General features: G+C 40.5%; 1 protein-coding gene across 1 annotated transcript in view; it reads right to left on the bottom strand.

The window, feature by feature from the left end:
- Window positions 1-22,101, bottom strand: part of BMPR2 (bone morphogenetic protein receptor type 2) — a 190,902-nt gene extending 168,801 nt beyond the window's left edge. Inside the window, exon 1 of the mRNA XM_060105745.1 lies at window positions 20,766-22,101. Within this exon, the coding sequence (XP_059961728.1) occupies window positions 20,766-20,871 (106 nt within the window). The 5' untranslated portion in view covers window positions 20,872-22,101. The remainder of the gene's footprint in view (window positions 1-20,765) is intronic.
- Between the last annotated feature and the right edge of the window lie 3,080 nt (window positions 22,102-25,181).

A 25,181-nucleotide genomic window follows, 5' to 3' on the forward strand; every position in this document is an offset into this window, starting at 1 on the left:
CGTTCACCGCAACTAGAGAAAGCCCATGCACAGCAACGAAGACCCAATGCAGCCATAAATAAATAAATTAATAATAATTTTTTAAAAAAGATCTGACATAGTACTAATTTTGTAGGAAATTATTCACATAAAAACGAAAGAGAATAAACAAATCATTCTATTTATTTATTATCTCTGAAACAGTTAACTAACTCTTACATAAGACTCACTTTGTAACAAACAAATAAAATAATACTTGAACTAAAATACCTTTTAAGTTTCAGATGCACTCCTGTGGAAACAAACAAATTAGATACCCAATTTATCTGACATGCCAAAGAAAATCATGAAATCCGCGAAACACGTTTTGTATTTTAATTGTGTGTGTAATTTTCCTTCAAATATCAACATTTCTTAATATATCAGTGCTTAATATCAACTAATCCTAAAAATGAGTATATCAAATCTAGTAACGACTTTTAATTTTTGCTATTATAGAAGCCAATAATTAAGATAAACTCCCCAAATCTGAGTCTTACTACATATTCAGCAGCTAAAATATTGTGTACTAACAAAAATATGGCCTGTGGCCTAGAAAATCTAAAAATTTTACAAGCTGTGATAAATGTTTTTTACTCAACTATTCCATTTTTTCTATGATAAGCAATATCATTATAGACTTTCAAAGATATTGTAGGAAAACCTAGGCATTCTAAACCACTTATTTCCTTTTTAACCAAAGAACTGGGACACTCAACCTACAAAGAAAAAAACACTATGAGAAAAAAAGATGTAAATTAAGCATATCCCATAAATCATCCTCAGTAATTTTTAAATTTTTAAATTTTTAACTATATAATTTTGAAAACATACAGAAGTAGAGTCACTGTAGAGAAAGTGCCTTGAAGTATTTCTTATAAGTCCATATTTAGGCAATTTTAATATATGAAAATGAAACAATATTTACTCCCTTTTCAAAACAACAAAAAGAAACTTAAAAACTTAAAACCACTACAATCCAAGCCTGAGTCTCATTTATGAAGTGAATGTTTCAGTAAAAAAATTAGTTACAGGCTTCCCTGGTGGCACAGTGGTTAAGAATCCGCTTGCCAGTGCAGCGGACCAGGGTTTAAACCCTGGTCCAGGAAGATTCCACATGCCACAGAGCAACTAAGCCTGTGTGCCACAACTACTGAGCCTGTGCTCTAGAGCCTGCAAGCCACAACTACTGAAGCCCGCACACCTAGAGCCTGTGCCCCGCAACAAGAGAAGCCATCACAGTGAGAACCCCGCACAACGCAACAACTAGAGAAAGCCCGCCTGCAGCAATGAAGACCCAATGCAGCCAAAAATAAAATAAATTAATTAAATTTTAAAAAATTAGTTACATTTCCTTTCAAGGAAGCAAAGATGTGTTTCTCTGAGTTATTTCATATACTTTATTAATTCTTGGTAGTTTGGATACCAACTTTTCATTTTTAAATTATCCTGGGCATTATAAATGCATTTTTAAAAAAATCTGTATATGACTCTGCTATTCTCCAGAAAACAGACCCAATTCATTTATTTCCTTTCTTTGACAGGTATTTTCCTGGAAGAAAGGCAAAATTATTATTGCCAGGTCTTGAGCATAAGACAGTACTATTGAGCCATCAGAACCAAGTACTGGTTCCTTTCAACTTAAGATTCTTAGACCTGGGGCTTCCCTGATGGCGCAGTGGTTGAGAATCTGCCTGCTAATGCAGGGGACATGGGTTCGAGCCCTGGGCTGGGAAGATCCCACATGCCGCAGAGCAACTAGGCCCGTGAGCCACAACTACTGAGCCTGCGCGTCTGGAGCCTGTGCTCCGCAACAAGAGAGGCCGCGATAGTGAGAGGCCCACGCACTGCGATGAAGAGTGGCCCCCGCTTGCCACAGCTAGAGAAAGCCCTCGCACAGAAACGAAGACCCAACACGACAAAAATAAATTAATTAATAAACTCCTACCCCCAACATCTTCTTTTAAAATTTTTGAAAAAAAAAAAAAAAAAAAGATTCTTAGACCTTTGATGACAGCAACCAAAGAAACAAGAAGAGTTACATGCTGTCAATGACAGGATGAGCTCAGGAATTACAAACTACCTGAATTCGAATCCCAGCACTACCACTAGCTAAATTACCATGGAGATTTACTTAACTTTTCTAAGCCTGTGGTATGTATGTATGTATTATAAATAAACAAACAAACAAAGAGGGTCAACAAACTGTACTTCATAGGGGTTGAAAAGATTTAAAAAGATAAAATTGGCACAATGCCTCACACATATTAAGTACTCAAAAAATGATAGCTAATACGTTATTTTCTAGAATCTAACATTTAATTCTAATTTATAACATATGTAGTGGAAAAAAAGCTTTTTCCCTTTTGGATGGTTAAAGCGAGTAGAAAAATCTAAAAAAGAAAAGGAGAAAGTGAAAATTGATGCATGGCGCAATACTGCAAACTTCTTACGCTAATCCAGCAAAGATGGTTTACCAAATTCAGTTGGTTACTGAATTTAAAATCCACATCTATTACAAAAATAACTTAAAATTCAAAGATACATAGGACTTCCCTAGTGGTCCAGTGGTTAAGACTCTGTGCTTCCAAAGCAGGGGGTGCAGGTTCGATCCCTGGTGAGGGAACTAAGATACCACATGCCGCATGGTGGAGCCAAAAAAAAAAAAATTCCAAAATACATAGGTTTGTGTTATTTTAAATGGTACACGCCTACTACTCATCAAAAATCTTCTTTTAAATTTAAGTGTTTTAAGTGATGGCTATTTCCTCTAATATTACCCTAGTAAAAATAAATTTTAAATATCGAAGATCAACCCTGATAAAGATTAACTTTATATCACTTTAACTGTCTTCCCCGTCTTAGTTGTAAATATTATTAAGGTTATATATAAGAATATACTTTTGCAGGTAATTGAAATTAAATCCTATCTTTTGGGACTCCCCTGGTGGCTCAGTAGTTAAGAATCTGCCTGCCCGGGGCTTCCCCGGTGGCGCAGTGGTTAAGAATCCACCTGCCAATGCAGGGGACACGGGTTCAATCCCTGGTCCGGGAAAATCCCACATGCCACAGAGCAGCTAAGCCAGTGCACCACAACTACTGAGCCTGCGCTCTAGAGCCCACGAGCCACAACTACTGAGCCCGCACACCGCAGCTACTGAAGCCTGTGCGCCTAGAGCCTGTGCTCCACAATAAGAGAAGCCACCTCAATGAGATGCCTGCACATCACAACGAAGAGTAGCCGCCACTCACCACAGCTAGAGAAATCCCACACACAGCAACAAAGACCTAACACAGCCAAAAAAAAAAAATGCCATGGAGCAACTGAGCCTGCGTGCCACAACTACTGAAGCCTGCGTGCCTAGAGCCTGTGTTCCTCAAGAAGAGAAGTCACCACAATAAGAAACCCGCACACTGCAACGAAGAGTAGCCCCCGCTCAGCGCAACTAGAGAAAGCCCACACGCAGCAACGAAGACACAGCACAGCCAAAAAAAATAAAGTAAATAAAAAATAAAAATCCCATCTTTAACATAAATACTATTATTGTAATACAAACAGGTTCAAAAGAGAAAGGTTCAAAGAGACTGGACAAGCCAAAACAATCTTGACAAAGAAGAACAGAGCTGAAGGAATCATGATCCCTGATTTCAGACTATACTACAAAGTTACAATAATCAAAACAGTATGGTACTGGCACAAAAACAGACACAGAGATCAATGGAACAGGATAGAGAGCCCAGAAATAAACCCATGCACTTATGGCCAAATAATCTACAACAAAGGAGGTAAAAATATACAATGGAAAAAAGACAGTCTCTTCAATAAGTGTTGCTGGGAAAAATGGACAGCTACATCTAAAAGAATGAAATTAGAACAGTCTTTAACACCATTTACAAAAATAAACTCAAAATGGATTAAAGACCTAAATGTAAGATAGGAAACCATAAAACTCTGAGAAAAAAATTGGCAAAACACTCTTTGATGTAAATCATAACAATACTTTTTTAGATCTGTCTCCTAAAGCAAAGAAAATAAAAGCAAAATTAAACAAATGGTACCTAATTAAACTTAAAAGCTTTTTCACAGCAAAGGAAGCCACTGACAAAACAAAAAGAACCTACTGAATGGGAGAAAATATTTGCAAATAATATGGCCAATAAGAGGTTAATATCCAAAATATATAAACAGCTCATACAACTCAGTACCAAAAAAACAAAAGACCTTCTGCCATTAAAAAATGGGCAGAGGGCTTCCCTGGTGGCACAGTGGTTGAGAATCCTCCTGCCAATGCAGGGGACACGGGTTCGAGCCCTGGCCCAGGAAGATCCCACATGCCGCGAAGCAACTAAGCCCGTGCGCCACAACTACTGAGCCTGTGCTCTAGAGACCGCGAGCCACAACTACTGAAGCCCGCATACCTAGAGCCCGTGCTCCACAACAAGAGAAGCCACCACAATGAAAAGTCCACGCACAGCAACAAAAAGTAGCCCCCGCTCACCGCAACTAGAGAAAGCTCACGCACAGCAACAAAGACCCAACACAGCCAAAAAAGAAAAAAGAAAAAGGGCAGAAAATGTGAACAGACATGTTTCCCAGAAGCAAATAGAGATGGCCAAAAGGTACATGAAAAGATGCTCAACATCACTAATCATCGGGGAAATGCAAATCAAGACTACAATGAGGTATCACCTCACACCTGTCAGAATGAACACAAATAACAAATGTTAGGGAGGATGTGGAGAAAAGGGAACCCTCGTACACTGCTGTTGGGAATGTAAATTGGTACAGCCACTGTGGAAAACAGTATGGAGGTTTCTCAAAACACTAAAAATAGAACTGTCATACGATCCAGCAATTCCATTCCTCAGTATATATCTGAAAAAAACAAAAACACTAATTCAAAAAGACACATGAACCTCAATATCATAGCAGCATTATTTACAATTGCCAAGACATAGAAGCAACCTAAGTGTCCATCAACAGATAAATGGATAAAGAAGATATAGTGCATATATACAATGAAATACTACCCAGATATTGTATTTTTTTTTTTTTTTTTCTTTTTGCGGTACGCGGGCCTCTCACTGTTGTGGCCTCTCCCGTTGCGGAGCACAGGCTCCGGATGCACAGGCCCAGCGGCCATGGCTCACGGGCCCAGCCGCTCCGCGGCATGTGGGATCCTCCCAGACCAGGGCACGAACCCGTATCCCCTGCATCGGCAGGCAGACTCTTAACCACTGCGTCACCAGGGAGGCCCCAGATATTGTATTTTAATACCTACAAATTTAAATAGTTAACTGTAAAACTTCTGCTGCTGAAGTATCAGTTAGGAAAATAGACTCTGCCAGCTATGTCAGGTCTTCTGGCAGTTAGCTGTAAAATCTTTACCCCATTTAAATTCTACCCTAATTCTGCCCCCAATTATTATGTTGCCTTATGGAACTTTCACTCTGCTACAAAAAAAAAAATTCATTGGTCAAACTCTGTTATTGCTCATAATTTAAGGTCAGTTTAGAAAAAAACTGATGAGACATTAGAGACTGCAGTCATGCCAACTTTATTCTAGAGTCCACGTATGAAAACTATCAGCCTCTAATATTATTTGAAAGTAACCAAGAATGAAAAACAGTTACCCTGGCCAAAAACTATTCAGGATATATGAATGAGCACTTCCTTGTGATAATGGGGGGGGGGGAGAAGAATATCAACAAAAAACAACAAAAATCTCAAAGTGAAATACTGAATATGTGCCTATGTGGGAAAAGAAAGATTACATGTACTTTAAATGAGAATACAAATGAGATATGACCCAAGTCTTCAAACATTGCAATAATCTTTTTAAGAACAGGACAAACAGGAAAGTCCTGATCTACAAGGGCCGTATGACTAGGAATTATTCTTATAGTCTGTATTCTCTGCATCATAAAGGGAGTCCAGGGAGATGGACTCTAGCCCTATTCTTTGAATTATTTTGAGGCAAAATACTTCCCATGTTTACATTTTTTTCCAATAAATGAAAAATACAGATAATACTAATACATATTTGTAGCACTTACTGAAAATATTAAATAACAGATCTCTAAAATAAACATTTGAAGGAAACAGATTTTTAAAACTAATTCAACTGTACATTCTAAACCCAAGAAATAGTCCTTGCTATTTAAAAAAACAGTGTATCACAGAAGGAGGTGTGTAATGATACCAAAATGTTATTTGACAGTACCAGGGAGAAAAATCCAACCTGCCACCTCCATTGTCCATCTTGACTACCACAACTGCCTAACCAGGCTTCCTATTTCTCCTTGGCTCCTCTCTAATCCTTCTCCACATACAAGCCAAAGTCACCACTGAAAAATGAAAATTAGATAATGAATTTACTCTGTTTAAAATCTTTCAACAGCATTTCCCATTTTCCTAGACTAAAATTCAAACTCTTCATCTTTCTACCATGGCCTAAAAAGCCCCGCAAGATCTGGCTCCTGCTTGCCTATCTAACCCCTCGTCATGCATCTCTCTCCCTAAGTTACTATAGGCCACACCAGTCTCCTTTTTGATCCTGTAAAATACCAAGCTCTTTCCCACCTTCCAGCCTTTGTGCTTTCTGTTCCTCTTCCTGCAATTATTCACAAATCTGCCTCATTTTAATTCTTCAGATGTCACCTTGTAAAGAAAGGCTCCTTACCCCTCTAACACCTTAACCCCGTGACATTTATCATAATCTCTATCTTGTGCATTTATGTATTTACTACTTATTTATGACCTGTCTTCTCAACAAGTAAGTGCCAATAGAGGCAGAAATCCAGATGCCTTGTTCATGGTTACAAGATACTATGATATTCTCTTAACCTAACCTAATCTTCATAAATACAACATGTATAAGCTAGATTACAGAATGTAAGGTCTCCTACATACTTTGCTCAACATCTCCTTTCAACACTACTAAAGAGTGTTCAAATGCCAGAAGACATGAGAAAACCATAAGAATATTCAAAAATCAGCTGGTGAATATTTTATCTTGGCTCATTTCAGGAGTGTTACAAACTTGCCTTCTCCTTAAACTTATGATGTCTTTAAACTTATTTTAACAGTTGCCCTAGAGAAAAGCACTAGGCTGAGTTGCCTCCCTGGATGGCTAAATGGCCTCCCTGCCTCATTCGTTAAGTGTACTTGGCAACATAAGAGGCATTACAGCATATAATTTGCTTCACATATAGCCCTTTTATTTTAGTAGCCAGTTTTTTTTTCACACATGATTAGAAAAGAACTGAATGAATCATTTCCCCAAAAACACTGTAAAGAAAATCTCTAAAGATGCAATATGAAGAATTTTGAATTTAAATTATCAATACTTTTTTCTATAGAAATGTCATCATAAAACATTGAAACCAGATAATCATTTTCTCTTTACTACTGTAACCTGCTTAAACAAAATTATAGATCAAAAGTTCTTAGGTTGGGCTTCCCTGGTGGCGCAGTGGTTGAGAGTCCGCCTGCTGATGTAGGGGACACGGGTTCGTGCCCTGGTTTGGGAGGATCCCACATGCCGCGGAGCAGCTGGGCCCGTGAGCCATGGCCGCTGAACCTGCATGTGAACCGGAGCCTGTGCTCCGCAATGGGAGAGGCCACAACAGTGAGAGGCCCGCGTACCACAAAAAAAAAAAAAAAAGTTCTTAGGTTTAGTGCAACATGGTATTTTTTAGGGGACATGTTACTCATTAACACTCCCACCCTTAGTATACTAAAGATTTAAAGTATCGATAAAACTTTCTTGCTCAAGAAAACTATAAGGCACTCCTATCAAGGAAATATATTGAATCTATTAAAAAGCAAAACAAAATCAAGCATATAATACCTCTGGTGAATCATTTAATATATATCATATAACACATTACCTAAGGGTTAAAATGGGGCTTCTTTTCCTATATCTTTCTTTTTTTTTTTAATAAATTTATTTATTTAATTTATTTTTGGCTGCGTTGGGTCTTCGTTTCTGCGCACAGGCTTTCTCTAGTTGCAGTGAGTGTGGGCTACTCTTTGTTGCAATGCGCGGGCTTCTCATTGCGGTGGCTTCTCTTGTTGCGGAGCACAGGCTCTAGGCGCACGGGCTTCAGCAGTTCTGGCTCGTGGGCTCTAGAGCGCAGGCTCACTAATTGTGGCACACGGGTTTAGTTACTCCGTGGCAGGTGGGATCTTCCCGGACCAGGGCTCAAACCCATGTCCCCTGCACTGGGAGGCGGACCCTCAACCACTGTGCCACCGGGGAAGCCCCCTATATCTCTTTATGACAGCTTCTGCTTTCTTTTACTACTTACTTTTCATTTTAAGTGTTTCCTCTTACCTGATTTAAATTTTGTCATCAAACAAAGCAAACGTAGCTAGATACCCCAAAAACTCCAACTGTCAAGAATGAAAGTAGGGCTTCCCCGGTGACACAGCGGTTAAGAATCTGCCTGCCAACACAGGGGACACAGGTTCGAGCCCTGGCCTGGGAAGATCCCACATGCCATGGAGCAACTGAGCCCGTGCGCCGCAACTACCGAAGCCCACACACCTAGAGCCTGTGCTCCGCAACAAGAGGAGCCACTGCAATGAGAAGCCCACACACCACAATGAAGGGTAGCCCCCACTAGCCGCAACTAGAGGAAGCCCGCTCGCAGCAACAAAGACCCAACACAGCCAAAAATTAATTAATTAATTAATTAATTTTTAAAAAGAATGAAAGTAGTAGGAGTAATGTGGCTGGGAAATGCAACCCTAAACAGTATCAGTGAGCTCTTACATGTGTCTCTCTCTTCTGGATTGCTACTTTGATCGCTACCTGCTTAATCATCTATACTCCCCTCACAACACTTTCCCCACAAAGGATTATAAAACATTATTAGCCAGTTCTCAAGTCTTCAGAGCTCAGTACAGCACTTAAGCCAATCTTAAATAAGATAGAATATATATGCCCCAAATAACCTCAGCCTTCATCACCACTCCACCACCATGGGCTCAGTAGGATGACCGTCAACCAAATATAAAGTTCAGTGGCCACAGGAATGAGAGAGGACTACTCAGGTTGCTGAATCTTCCCCTCCTCCTCTTTTTTGTACAGTGTAGCCCACTTGACTGGGCCTCTCAGCCTCTGTCCCTGCTCCTTACAGTTGGCTCACACCTATGTTTACCACACATTTGGTCACTGTGCCTTGGCCACCTGGCTGCTCTTCTAAAGAGTACCTCCATTATGAGACGAATTCCCTTAGCCCAACCACAAAGGAATTGTGAGCTCTATGCCATGCCTTTCCAGCCACAATGACTTATCCACTGCCCAAATTATTACTATCCTTCTTGTTACGGCCTATATGCATTCTGTATACCTTACTTCAAATTTGGATTTTTTAACCCAGCCAGTAGTTGAGCATACACCATTGTATTTATGCTCTTGTCCTATAATAGGGTAAGTCTGTCAATACTGGGACAGTGATCCATACTTCTTCCATACCCTAACACAGTTAGCATATTCATATTCAATGAATACCTTTTATTACACAACTAGTGTGAAGATAATCTATCCTAATTTTATTATTTTACGGAGAACAATCCACAGAATTTCAAAGTTGAAAGGCAGCTCAATGTGATCAATTCTCCCTTAAAAATGAAAAAGTTGGGGCTTCCCTGGTGGCGTAGTGGTTGAGAATCTGCCTGCCAATGCAGGGAACACAGGTTCGAGCCCTGGTCTGGGAGGATCCCACATGCCGCGGAGCAACTAGGCCCGTGAGCCACAACTACTGAGCCTGCGCATCTGGAGCCTGTGCTCCGCAACAAGAGAGGGAGGCCACGAGAGTGGCCCCCGCTTGCCGCAACGAAGACCTAACATAGCCAAAAATTAATTAATTAATTAATTTTAAAAAAAAAAGAAAAAGTCTTGAGAGGAAATATGGTTAAGAGCAGAGACTTTCAGAAATCATGAAAACCTTGGCTTGAATTCCAGTTCTGCAATTTTTAAGTGTAAGGCTTTGGATGATATATTTAACCTCTGTGCAACTGTTTCCTTATCTATGAAAAAAATATCTATTTCAGCAAAGCTGATACAAGGATTCCATGAAATAAAGGATAAGGATTCTGTGAAATAAAGTTAAAAACTTAGCATGCCTGTCGTAAGGAGGTATTCAGTAAATAACTCAATAAGTAATGTTATTATTAGAAGTATATACCATCAAACAAAGCACTTAATCTCTGTTTATCTGCTTCCTTAATCCTAAAATAGGAAAAATACCTACCTTTCAGCTATTTTGATAGAGAAAAACATGTTAAAAACACTCTGCATTGTACTTGACACACAACTGGCACTCATAAAGAGGGACAATATGGTTATTAAACAATAGCTATTTTACGTTGTTACTCTCATTAGCATCTACTATAATTCTTTGTATTTAAGTATTACGTTTTTTTTTCCTTTTTGGCCGTGCCTCGTGGCATGTTAGTTCCCCAAACAGGGTTTGAACCAGCGCCCCCTGCAGTGGGAGCACAGAGTCCCAACCACTGGACCGCCAGGGAGGGCCCAAGTATTACTTTATTAATGTCACATTTTTTTGGTAAATCTTTTATACAACAGGTTCCTTTAAACAATAATGAAATATTCATTAGCTACAGAAGTTCACTGCTTCTCCAACACAATTCTCAAGATAATTACTGAGGACGTGGCTCAGTTGAATCTCACAGGAATCTCTCTCCAAACACCTTAACTAGATGTTATCTGGTAAACAACAAATTCTATAATTTGTGACCTAAATAAGTAAAACGGGCTAAAAAGATTTCAGGACTCAGTTCACTTAAGTGACAGGATGATAAATGCAACCCACAGTAATTTTAGTACTTCTGACTGTATTAACTTCCTTCTGATACTGTCATTTAATTGTTCAGAGTTTTCTTTTCACATATAATTCTTTGCTTTAAGTAATAGCTCCCAAACTTTCCAATATCAAAGCTACTGTTTAAAAAATGTCTGAGTTCACAAACCTAGAAGATCTTACACAAAGAATGGTATGCTGCTTTCTAGCGTACACCAATACAGAGATAAAAGGCAAGGGCAATAAGGCCAGACCAAGCGGCGGTTTGGGTGGAGAACGACAGACAATAAAAGAGGAAATTAAGTAAATTACTTTTTCTCCCTTCTCCCTCAGACTACCCCCAACTCTGTCCCTTTACCTTTTGCTACCACTATTCTTTCCTACATCTGTACTACTCCTATGAAATATGACCACTAGAATGGAAAACTAGGATGACAAAAGTATTTCACTTAGTGCTATGTATTTCCACACACCAGCTGCAAAGAAAAGAACAGGTTCTAACTCAAACTTGTTCTGAATACATTAAATGAATACAAATGCTCAGGCATTTTAAGCCATTGATATTAGTCATATTATTTACTTACTTGATGCTCCCTCAACTTTTATAAGTTAGAAGCCCAAACAACCAGGGTTCTTAGAAACTTTTAAATGAAAATAATAGGTAAGGCTCTAAATGAGAGCTAAAATGTCTGGGTCCCAATGCTCAGGCATTTTAAGCAATTGATATTAGTCACCTATTTACCATAACAAGCAAAAAATCTATTATGACAAGTTAGCAGAAGTACATTTTATATATTCCAAATTAACTGCCCTTAAATGATGCTTTTCACTACCCAAACAAGACACTTTCTCTACTTGGAATTCAGTGATTAAAAGACAATTTGCCTATATAAGAAGCAGTAGAGTGCAGCAGTTTAGAGCATGAGCTGCCTGTGTCTGTATTCCCCCTCTATCACTTATTAGCTATGTTGCCATGGGCAAGTTTCTTAATTTTTCTGTGTCTAAAACTCCTCATCTGTAAATGGGGATAATACATAAGAGAATCTACCTTATTATTATTGAGTTAATATATGTACAACACAAAGAATAGTTCCAGGTGGTTTAAATTATCTATACATTAAAAAAAAAAAAAAAAAGGGCTTCCCTGGTGGCGCAGTGGTTGAGAGTCCGCCTGCCGATGCAGGGGACATGGGTTCGTGCCCCGGTCCGGGAAGATCCCACATGCCGCGAAGCGGCTGGGCCCGTGAGCCATGGCCGCTGAGCCTGCGCGTCCGGAGCCTGTGCTCCGCAACGGGAGAGGCCACAACAGTGAGAGGCCCGCGTACCGGGGGGAGAAAAAAAAAAAAAAAAAAAAGAAACAAATCATTAGGAAAATTAATCTGATACCTGAACAGGTAATTGAGAGAAATGCAAGTGGCCAGTAAGCATACAAAACGAAGCTTGGCTTCCCTAATAATTAAAGCACTGCAAACTGAAACAAAATACAATGCTTTTGCTTTGGCAAAAATTGAAAACATTGATATTATACAATATTTGGAAAAGGTATAAGAAAATGGAAATTCTGATATACTACTGGTGGAAATGAAAACTAGTACAATCTTTTGTGGGGTAATTTGAAAATTCATAACAAAATTTTAAAATGTGCGAACTTTCAACACATGATTTTACTTCCAGAACTATCCTGCATGAATAATCACAAAAATCTGTGTATTACATAGTACGTAATGATTCTACCTTTGTCTAAAAAACAAACTCTAGTTATACCCAGATGTTTATTTATAGTACATACAAAAAAAAAAGTATGAAAGATTATACACCAAACTACTAACAGTGGTTACATCTAGGGAATGGGATTAGAGAAAAAGTAAAGAGGGAATGGGTCTTTTTATTTTCTATACTTCATTATCACCTAAAAATTTTTTTCATGATTCTGTGTTACAACTTTAGGATTCTAAAAAACAAAGATTCTTTTTTTTTTTTTTTTTTTGCGATACGCGGGCCTCTCACTGTTGTGGCCTCTCCCGTTGCAGAGCACAGGCTCCGGATGTGCAGGCTCAGAGGCCATTGCTCACGGGCCCAGCTGCTCCACGGCATGTGGGATCTTCCCGGCCCAGGGCACGAAGCCGTGTCCCCTGCATTGGCAGGCAGACTCTCAACCATTGCGCCACCAGGGAAGCCCACAAAGATTCTTTTAAAGAAATAAAGTCTAGAAGCAAAAACAAGTCTTAAAATACAAAGCAAAGTCAATACAAGTTTATCTTACTACTTCCTACAGTCAACTATTGGTGCTGTTTCCCAAATTCCTTTTGTAGATACTTGGAAAGATCACATTTCCTAGAGGTTGGGAGAGACCATGAGACTAAATAGTGAGTCTTCTACTTCTACTACTTATTAGTAGTAGAAGTAGAAGCATCCTATTAGCTATTTAGTGTACAAATCTGACTTAGTACAAATCCAAGAGTACTGTCTTGCTCTTAAAAGGTCTTAGGAAGAATCAGTAAAACTGAATTTCTCATAAACCTAAGTAAATGGACAAAATAATGATTCCTAGAGAAGTGTTGGATAAATGGAAAAAGTTGGTGATAAAGGCTAAAGTGAATTTAACATTCTTGATAACATTTCATCAAGCTAACACACTGGTTTAGCAAAAGGAAAAAATAATTAAATATCCCAGAAAAGTTATCTCCCACAAAAAAAAACTCTGTTTCCATAAGTAACATGAATAAATTCATTCTCTGACATCATTTGACTGTTCTTAATCTTGCCTTTCTTGTCATCATGATATGGCCCTTTGGGTAGTAACTAAATATAAAAAGTTACTCTTCACACTAGACTGGCCCCTAGGGGTTCTAATCACTAACAACAGATGGAAACACTGAAAATTTATCCTCCACTAAGTATGTCATCATCTCTCTTCTGATCTAACTGGTGTTCCTTTCCAAAACTTAAGCTTTGAATCTTCTATGAAAATTTTTATTATCCACCAACGTATGAATGCTATACTCCAAACCAAAACCGAAAATAATCTGCTGTCATTTATAGCAAAATAAGAAATCATAACTAAGAAGTAGTTCAGTCTAGGAAATTATTCCTGAATGATTAAAATGCCAGTAAGATTTTCAGATGCTTGAAATATTCCAAGTATTTTATACCTGCAGGCTAACACTATACATATTACATTAATGCTTTGCTTTGAAGGTATAATAGACTTCATTTACTCATCTGTAAAATAAGGAAAAAATAATAGTAGTGATCAGTCTATTTAGAGGATAATGAGATAACACAGTAAATATGTAAGGCATTTAGTGGATATAGTAAAGGCTTAAGAAATATTCATGTCTCCTCCCTTACTCCCCCAATACAGATTTACTCACTAACTGCAGCCACTATCAAATTATATAAAGTATCTTAAATCTAACCTCTTTTAAAACATTTGATTTTCTGAATTTTTACTTCTTTGTAAAGTTAAAAGCACAATAAAAGTTGAACAAGACAGAGGTCAGCAGATACAGCCATAAGTAGTAGGGGCCAGATTGTGTAGGATATTTTAAATGATTTGTGACTGAGTGAGATTCTGAGATTCTGATTGTGATTCTGAGTCACATGGAGAGGCACCAGAGAGTTTTAAACAGAAAAACGTGATGATCTGACTTAAGTATGAGAAGGGTGACTAAGGATACTATACTGAAAAGTTAACGTAATAAAGCAAAAGTGTTAGAGAAAACAAAAGTTACTCAAAAGCTACAAGTGAGAGAAGATGGCTTTTAGATTAACATGGTAGCAGTGGAGGCGGTAAGTAGTCAGACTAGATATATTTTGAAGGTAGAGTCAATAATTTTTTCTATCAGACTGGATGTGAGTGTGGGAAAAAAAAAATGAAGAGACAGGATATATTCAATTTGGGGCCTGAACAACTAGAATGACAGAACTGCCATTTGCTGAGTTGGGTAAGACTACAGGAGGAACAGGCCTACAGAAGAAGCTCAGGAGTTCCATTTTGGACACGCTAAGTTTGAGATGACTATCAGACATCTAAGTAGAGATGCAGAGTACTCACTCAGCTGGCTACACGCAACTTTATTTCAAGGAAAGAAGTTTAGGATGGAAATAAATTTGAAACTTTTCAGCCTCTAGATGCTATTTTTAAAGCTATGAAACTGGATGAGATCACCAAAGGAGTAAGTGTAGAAAGAGAAAAGGACCAAGGACTGAGTCCTGGGACAACATACCATTTAGAGGTGACGGACATAAGGAAGAACTATCAAAGGAGATAGAGAGGCAGAAGGAAAACCAAGAGTGTGGTATCTTAGAACACAAATGAAGGAAGTGTTTCAAGGAGGAAAAAAAAATGATCAAACTGAGTCATGCTGCTGATAGATCAAGATCAGAATACAGAAATAAACCAAAACACAAGAAGGACGTATGCACAAAATATTCAATATGGTACTCTTTATCAAGAGAAGAAAACCAAGACAAGCTAAACATCTCCTAACAGGAATCAAGTAAATACTAACAAATACACTCAATGGAATATTACACAGTTACTGTTTGTGACATATTATTCCATGTTTAAAAGTTTGAAATGTAGAGACTTCCCTGGTGGTCCAAAGGTTAAGACTCCATACTCCCAATGCAGGGGGCACGGATTCGATCCCTGGTTGGGGAACTAAGACCCCACATGCCACATGGCACTAAGACCCCAAAAAACAGTTTGAAATATAATTAATAAATTATACAATCACACCCACACAAAAATATACACACCTTTATTTAAAAGTTAGAAGTAAATACACCAAAATAAAACACAATGTTGGAATTATGGGATTAACAGTATTTTCTCTTTATTTTTCAAAGAAAAGCAAAAATACAAAAACAAAGCTTTCCCTAAAAGGTTGGCCTGGAGTGTCTATTACAATTATATAGCTTGGTTCACAGACTATTATTGTCTACAAAGGCAAAGACTGAAGAAAGATCAATAATGTTGGGAAAAGTCAACTATTTCCTTATTTAAATGAAAGAAAAGAACTAGGGGTTTGGATTATTGGATACATACACATATATACATATATGTAAATGACACACTATGTCATTTGTTAAGTCATGTTTTGCTCTAAATCACGCTATTTTTGCACTTAAATTGCTGGGACAGAATGAAGGTATATTATTAAGTATATTTTTGACACTGAAATTTTTAAGGGAAAACTGTCTTAAAAGATAGACGAGAAGACCTTCTGGTGTTAACAAACTGAAATTTCTCAACACCACCTGCATCTAGCCTTCCAGATACAGATGAGGAATTGCCAGAAAGAGATATGTGTGCATACGATCCTTCTATTCCCCCAAACATCCAACTCCATCTAAAACTATTATAAGCCAATACCTCTGGCACAATACTTTTATCATGTTCCATAATTCTTCCATCAAGTCCACAGTCAACACATTTAAGGTGAGAATGATTACACAAATTTTGTATTATAGCTTGATAATATGTGTAATGAAGTTTAAGTGTTACTTAATATGCTCAAGGCAAGGTTGACGGACAGTGTTGGACACTGGGACTCTAGGTATGTATGTAAACTTTTACATTAGCTCTTCTGGTAATAATTCCCCTAACATCTTATTGCTATGTAACTTGACATATCATACTGACTCTTAAAGGCACGCCATCGTAGAAAACTTGTACCTTACATCTACCAGTTCCTTACAAAGAATTTCTTTAAAGAGAATTTACTGAGGGGACTTCCCTGGTGGCGCAGTGGTTAAGATCCGCCTGCCAACGCAGAGGACACGGGTTTGAACCCTGGTCCAGGAAGATCCCACATGCCGCAGAGCAACTAAACCCGTGCGCCACAACTACTGAGCCTGTGCTCTAGAACCTGCGAGCCACAACTACTGAGCCAACGTGCCACAACTACTGAAGCCCATGCATCTAGAGCCCGTGCTCCGCAACAAAGAGAAGCCACCGCAATAGGAAGCCCGCACACCGCAACGAAGAGTAGCCCCCACTCACCGCAGCTAGAGAAAACCCACAGGCAGCAACAAAGACCCAACGCAGCCAAAAATAAATTAATTTATTTATTATTTTTAAAAAAAGAATGAAATAACGCCACTTGCAGCAACATAGATAGACCTACAGGTTATCATACTAAGTGAAGTAAGTCAGAAACAGAAAGACAAATATATGATAACACTTACACGTAGAATATTAAATAGTATGCAAATGAACTTAGTTACAAAACAGAAACAGACTCATAGAAAACTTATGGTTACCAAAGGGGAAAGGCAGTGGGGGAGGGATAAATTAGGAGTTTGGGATTAGCAGTCACAAACTACTATATATAAAATAGATAAACAACAAGGTCCTACTGTATAGCACAGGAACTATATTCAATATTCTGTAATAAACCATAATGGAAAAGAATATGAAAAAGACTGCATATATGTATAACTGAATCACTTTGCTGTACATCAAAAACTAACACAACATTGTAAATCAACTATACTTCAGTTAAAAAAAAAAGTGATATGGCCAGTTATAAAATTAACTGATTTATACTGACTTCACTCTGTACCTTTTATAGTTAGAATTTACCCATCAGAGACCAATACTCAACTTCTTCTCTTTCACTGTTAAAGAAAGTTGGCCTTTAATGAAGGAAAGCTAGAATAAACATCTCTCCCCACATTTCACACACACACTAATACCAATACCACCACTACAGCAACCCATATGCCACGATAGCTTTTGTAGACAATGTGTGTGTTCCTGAAGAGATGTATGTAAAACTGAAATCTAGTCAAGTGAATTATTTCAAATGCAGGAAGAATCAACTGACATTGACTAGGCAGAATCAGCTGACAAGGGTGACAACTGAGCCATGGACACATGTGAGCCAGCCAAGGAGAAAAGGGTTTATGACATGATGCAGGACGCTGAATTCCTTCAGTGTCCCGGAGAAGCTTCCAGGTAGGGATCCCAATGAGACCATCTGAAATACCATGGGCTCCCTGGCCTCCCAGGCCAAGAAGGATGCCAAGAAGGACAAGAAGGATGAACACAAGAACTAAGACTGGAGGGAAAAGAGTAGCTGAGTCTGCTCATTGGGTGGCATATGGTGGGGCAGGATATAGGATTAGATATTTTATCTGTAACCACTACAACCTAAATAAAAAGCTTGGCAACTTTGTTTTTTCAAAAAAAATTTTTTTGAAACAGAAGCTGACCTTTAATTAAGTTTTACATTATATTGTATCCTTTTATTAAAATTAAGAATTCATGGGACTTCCCTGGTGGTCCAGTGGGTAAGACTCCCTGCTCCCAATGCAGGGAGCCCGGGTTTGATGCCTGGTCCGGGAACTAGATCCCGCATGCCACAACGAAGATCTCACGTGCTGCAACTAAGACCCGGTGCAGCCTAAATAAATAAATAAATAAATTTTAAAAAAGAACAAGTTCAGCTTCATGCCCCTGTTCCAGACCATAAAAAAAAAAAGAAATCACTTATAAACCAAACAAGCACATATTTTTCATAAATTCTAATTTTTGCATACTAACTGTTCTTAGAATTAAGAAATCCAAGAACTAAATAAAGTGGGAAAGAGGGACTCAAAAGAAATAGAGGATTATCCATGACCCCATAGAGAGATGTGATATCAGTCTTCCAGTATTATTTTCCTGTTCAGCTGTACCATTTGCACATGTCTAGTTACATCACTGCATCTATATAATCCAAATTCACACAAGCCCTCTCTAGCCTCCTTGCACTTAATAAAACTGCTCTAGCCACTCCAATACTAGGCAAAGTTTTACACATTTAGCACCATGACATTTGCGCAACCAGTGCTGTACCAAGATCCTGTCAAGGGTCCTTGCTTCTTTTCAAAGGCTAATCTGGTGAAGACACTTACTCTCTCATGTTCCCAATTAGAGTGAGAAGTTGTTGTCATCATTAATGTGATAGGTAAGGGAACAGACTGTAATTCTAGCTCCACAATTTACTGACTGTGTGGTGAGTTATCTAAATTCTCTATACTTCACTCACTCTATAAAAGGAGCATAACTGAACCTGGAGTAAAGAACTGTCATGAGAATCAAATGAGAAAATACATGTAAAGCTATTAGGACATTTGCTGGCGCAGAGCAAGCACTCAATAAATACTATTATTATTATTGTTACAGCTCTGAAATCCAATTTTACAAATTTTGGCAACTGGTGCTATGTAATAGTAAAGAAAAAGATGACTAAAATCACTTTTAAACAGTGATTACTTTAATCCATCCCTTTTAAGGGCCATTATTCTAATATTTTATTTACCAAATAGATATCAAGTTTATTTTTAAGTCAATTGCTCTTTCTCTTACATTTATCAGTTCTGATCACAAAATGATAAGCCTGTCAACAATAAATGAGAATCTATGTTCTAAAAAGGTCAAGAATAACAAAGAACACTAACAAGTCTACGCTCTGAGATTTCTCCTCTTAGAATGACTGCTTGAACTTAACACCTTTTACTCTCCATATTTTACAGGGACCCCATGGCCTACTACTAGAGAACTTAAATAGCTAACAGAATATAAAGAACTCTAGAGAAAAATCATTCACTTTTACCCCAAAAGGAATTGTGATGATTAAGAATATTAAAATATCAGTGTCAAAATACATTCAATTCAGAAGTTCAAATTATGTTAACACAACTATCACAAACATAATAGACATTAATCAACAATATCAAAAGCACAAAAGAAAGTTCAAAAATTGTTTCAGTATCTTCCCAATGCAGACTTTTTAAACGGAAATAAACACTGTCCGTGTCTAACATTGCAATGAAAAATTTACTGAAAGTGAATATTACACTTATTAAGAAAAAATAACTGGAATAACTGTTGCCCTTTATTCATTTTTAGATGTATAATCTATTTGGTCATCCTAAACCAAATTTAAGAATTATATGTATGATTCACTCCCCAAAATTTCTAAAAGCAAATCACCAAAAGACTGTTTGAAAAGTAACTGCAAATGAAACGAGGTTTTTCCTAAGGTGTCTGAGAACTAAAATCAAAATATTCTAAGGAAAGGATGACTACCATTTCCCCTTAAGCTTCAGTAAAATGTCAAAAGAACTTTCAGGACTCAAATCTCCTAGAAGTCTGATGTGAGGTCAAAGTTGTCTCAATGACAGGAAAGTCAGTAGATGCCAGATGCCTAAATGAAAAGCTACCAAAAATACTTCTAAGCCCAGCAGTAATTCCAAAAGCATATAAAACACGACTGTCCAGATTGAAAAGATGAAAATATTATTACTAACATACTTCGGAACAAAGTAATACTAACGATAATAACAATTAACAATATTATACAGCATATTAAGCATCTCACAGTTCTGCCTTCCTCAACATTTATTTATTCAATTCATTCGGGAACATTGTGGAATAATGAAAGTAACATGGATTCTCAAAGAGTGATCTACATCTAAAAATGAGGTTCAAGTATACGTCCTACAGTTGATGTTCTTTTTACTGTAAGCCAAATCCGCTTCTTTATATTAGAAAAAAAAAATCTACAGGTCTGTTTCCAAAGATCTCATAATAGACAAGTGTTCACTGGTGATTAAAATGTTATTTTTAATCCTTGCATTACCTCACAGCTAAAAATGTTAAGATACCACACCCAATGTGTCTTTTTTTTCCCCCCGGCGCGGGTGGGGTGAGGTGGTGGGGAATACGAGGTGCGGGGATTCGACACTACACGTCAACGTGAAAGGTTAGTTCCCTGGAAGGACTGGGAAAGGCGCGCAGGTACCGGGCGAAGAGCGGCCGCGTCGCGACAGGCGAGCGCAGGCCTCGGCCTCTGCAGGCTCCCTCCCCCGCCAACCGCAGGAGAAGTAGCCCGGACGCGCCACCCGGGGCTACTCACCGGCCGCAGCGCTGACCAGCAGGACTGTCCACAGCAGCGAGGGCACCCGCCGGAGCCGCCGCATCGACGAAGTCATCCCTGGGCCAGCCAAGAAGCAGGAGAGCATAGAAAAGAAATACGGAAAGTGAACGAGGGCGGAGAAACGCGGCCGGGAGGCTAGTCCTAGCTCTCGTCGGACTTATCCGGCCCGTATTACAATGCAGTTTGAAAGGACAAATGGCAGATGAGAGGACCGAGCTGCAGAGCTTTCATTCCGCTGCCGAAATTCCCTTCATTTCTCTCCCTTGCGGCTGCGGGTGTTGGTTCGCCCAGGACAGGGTGCCTCGGCCCCCCAAAGTGAAGGCATGTCTGTGGGGAGAAGCAGGGAGACAAGAAGAAAGCCCCGCAGTTATTTCCCTCGTAGTTTCACGATATCAAAAAAATATCCAGGTCTGGGAGAAAACATATCCAGGGTGCAGAGGGGTGGGGAGCGGGGATTCGAGGGGCGCCGAGGATCAGCACAAGTTCCCGACTGCCGGGAAGGGCGAAACCGGGCGGGCGGCGGCGGCGGCGCCCGGCGGCCCGAGGCGCATCGCCTGTGCTCCGGGAGGGCAAGATTCCTTTTAAGTTTCGTTTCGGTGCTTCCCTTACTCCGATCTCGAGCAAAGCAAATCCTCTTCCTCGACTGGATCATAAAAGGTGCTGGCCTCCATGGACAAACCCACGGCCTTCACGCCTTCGCGGAACAATCCTACGAGGGTCCGGCAGGTCCCGGCGGGAGGGCTGAGGGGCGGTGGGAAGCGGGGGAGGGGACGGGTCCTCAGGCTGGGCCCCGAGCTCCCCGAGACAGCGGGCGGAGGGGAGGTGCCGGGAGGCTGGCCCTTTCTAGCTCTCCCGGGTGCGCTCCTCTCTCTTTCTCTTTTTTATTGCTGCCGCTCCATCTTGCCTGAGGTAAATTCCACTGTGAAAGCCTTGTCTTCTCCCGTCAATGGCTCCTCTGAGCGAATCACAACCCCCCCCTCCCGAGGAAGCCGCCGCCGCCGCCGCCTCCTAGCTTTCCCGCAGCTCTAGGCTCCGGGCGGAGCTCGGGCGTCGCGGGCCGAGGGTGGGGGGCGCCGGGAGGGCGGATGTAGGTGGCTGGGGAGGGGGTGGGCAGCAAGGCGGCGAGACACCCCGCGCCCCTCCGGGAAGCACTTCCAGCGGCTCCGGGCAGACCAGACACAAAGGGGGGAGTCGCCGCAGCTGCCAGTCTGCGGCGCTCCCGGTCACCGGAGTCGCCCCGCCTCCGCCGCCGCCTCCGCCTCCTCCTCCGTCTCCGGCTCTTCCCGGCCCAGTCTGTCTCGGGCCCGTGGTGCAGCGCGGGCGGCAGCCGCAGCGGCGGCGGCGGCGGCTGCAGCGGCGCGACGAGGCCGCACTGCGCCTGCGCGCTCGCGGCCCCGCCCGGCCCCGCCCCTCACTCCAGGGCTAACAGGCGGACTCCGCGGCCCTAGCGCAACCGCTGAGGTCAGAGCACGGCGCGGCCGGCAGCCCGCAATGGATAGCACTGGCCTTTCTCCTTCACACACACACACCTTCCAGACGTCCACGCTTGGGATTTGCGTGCTTAAGAGAGGGCGGCCGCACGTATTGTCCAGCCTTTGGCAAACTCTTCCGAGCTCGATGATTTAGCCTCTGACTCCTCTGGGACTCGAGTATAGCCTCGAAGGACAGAACAACCCCCTTTGTTTCTTGGGGCCCGCGCCTGCCTGTCCGTAGCCCAAAGAATTGGGAAGGACCCACCTTTCGCAGAACCGGAGACCTTGGCCTCCTCGGGCTACCCTCACTGACTCAAACAAAAGCCGGAATTTGGAAAGACCACCCCTATATTGATAATTTTGCTCTAATCGGTGTCCTGCTTCCCTCAAGCACCCATTACCGTAACCCTCCTTAGCTAACAGGAGTACTGAACATTTGAAAGGATGCAAAGCCAGAAAGAACTCATTCTTTTACAATTGTATTCGCTGTCCCGCTGTCTGTGCATATCTGTCTCTGCAGCGCTGTTTCCACTTCGAGGGTGGGCCTTTATTCACAAAGGCTGGGGGGCCTTAGGGGCTTTTTAGGGCATTTGAAAGGAAATTTGCGGTGAGGAGTCGCCGTGTCAAGGTAAAGAGTGGGGTTGGGTCTACGCATCCGAGGAAAAGAGCAGGTCTTGCTGGTACAGAAGCTTCTTTTGAATCTGGAGAGGATCTGTTTAGTAGGGGTTTTTTTGAATTGCAAAACCCCAAGCAACCAGGATTGGGGAAGGGAATCCTTTCCACCTCCCCCACCCCCGCCCTGAAGCTCTTACACACTCCTGAGGGATCCGGTCGACTTGGGTGGGATTTTGCTGGGGGAAGAGGGAGAAGGTGACGTGCTTGGCGCCATGATCGGAAGTCTGGGTTTAATTCTTAGCTGCGAGGTGGAAAATCTGCGTGGGAGGGCGATCTTAGAGGTGAAGTCTAGCTTTCCCTTCTCCTTCTAAGCAGAAGGGTTATTCTGAAGACTGGTTTTGCTGGTCTTTCATTGTGGCTAAGGGCAGTTCAAAGATACCTTCAAATATACACTCCTGAAGTCATACTCTTTGCTTGCTTATTCAAGTCCCCTTTTATCTCTTTATCTGAACTTGATGTAAATAAATCTTCACATTCCTTACACTAGTTGCTGTTATCATACTAAATATCTTATAGGGGTTGTGGTAATACCAGCTCAGAATTCTCGGACTCTTTTTAGTGGAAATATTTTTATACTGTTTACCCTTCAGGCAGAGAGAAGTTTTTCTTTGTAGTAAAATCCCTTAAAAAGAAAAAAAAAGCATATACTTTGATTCACTAGCATTATTACTATATATGTATATATTTATTTATTTATTTATTTATTTTTGCCCTAAAGGCCCAAAATAAGGAACTGGTATTGTTTTACCATTTGACTTTCAAGAAATAAGAGCTAGCACTCAGAGCAATAGGATTTAAGTATGTTAGAGGTGTAGAAAGTTTATTAATTGGTAGTATACTGTTTTTCTTTCTCAAATTGGGATTAAGTACTTGATTACTCTTTTTGTATTTGCATAAAAATTTTCCTAAGAAACAAGAAGTACCCTTAGACATATTATAAATGTATAAGTTATATAGAAAAGAAGAAAGAGTCCTAGGAAATTCATATGAAAAAAATTGTGCCACCAACTTGGTACGAATAATTAGTAGACAACTAGATATACAAACCTCTTCCCTCTTCTGTTGTTCCTTGTGTCAACTTAAAAAAATGCACAACGTGAGAGTTGCCAGTTAAGTTTTATTTGGGGCAAAATGAGAACTGCAGCCCGGGAGATAGCATCCCAGATAGCTCTGAGAATCTGCTCCAAAGAGGTGGGGGCAAGGTCAGTATATATGTGATTTTGGTGAAGGGGGCATACATGTAATCAAGCCCATATTTTTTTACAGAAGGTTTCTGCTACTCACAAGGAGCAGTCGTCACCATGAAGGATTTTAGTGTTTTTCTAGATATGACGAGATAAAAGAATTGGGCTCATAAAGTCGTCTTCTGAAAATAACAATCTGAAGACCCGTTCTGCCAGTTTTTCCCAGAGCACAGAGTACCTCACTTCTGCTCTCCACCCTGAACTCCTTTCAGGGGGTGTTGAAAATCAGCAGCTGCAGAAGCACCTGATTTAATCCTTGCAGAGGTAGATGGCAAGTGCCAATGGCGAGTGCCAATTTGTAGTTGACACTTGTAATAGCTCATCTGGGACATGACTGTTCACTCACTATGAGAAAGAACATCAGAGAAAAACTAGAACTTGGCAATCAATCTGTCCAATAAGACAGACAATAAAAGTCAAACTCTGGTGAGAACAAAGGATTGGCAGGGCAGGCAAGTTTGTTATCTGTACTAGTTAGGATAAACTGGGTTGTAACAAACTTCTCAGCAGCTTATTGCAACAAAGGCTTAGTTCTCACACACTGTATGTTTGATACAAGTCATTAGGAAGCCCATCACAAATGGGGTTCACTGGAAAACAGACCCTGAAACAGATTTGCATATAGGAGGTTTTGGGGTAGTGCTCTCAAGAACAATCTCTGGAGACTGTGGGTCACAAGATTGAGCAGAGGGAGAAGTTGAACTGCAGCACAGTTACAAAATTGAGGCTTCAACCAGTTCTGCAGGGAGCTCTGGCACTAGGATGGCCCTTCAACATTGTCCTAAATTGAGTCAGGGGCTAGGTCTTTATACGCTTACGTCAACCCATCATTGGATGTGGGCTGCGCCCATGGAAGGGAGATGCTCCTTGGGTGAGAGGGCTCTCTTTAGCCAAGAGCAACCCCTCCAGAAAGGGACCCAGTTGAGAGCTGTCAGCCACCAATATTTCCAGCAGTTGGGAGACGTGGTGTTTCAGTCCTAAAGGGTGGATCTTGGAACTCAGTA

The sequence above is a fragment of the Mesoplodon densirostris genome, chromosome 8 (assembly GCF_025265405.1).
Source record: "Mesoplodon densirostris isolate mMesDen1 chromosome 8, mMesDen1 primary haplotype, whole genome shotgun sequence".
Classification (NCBI taxonomy): Eukaryota; Metazoa; Chordata; class Mammalia; order Artiodactyla; family Ziphiidae; genus Mesoplodon; species Mesoplodon densirostris.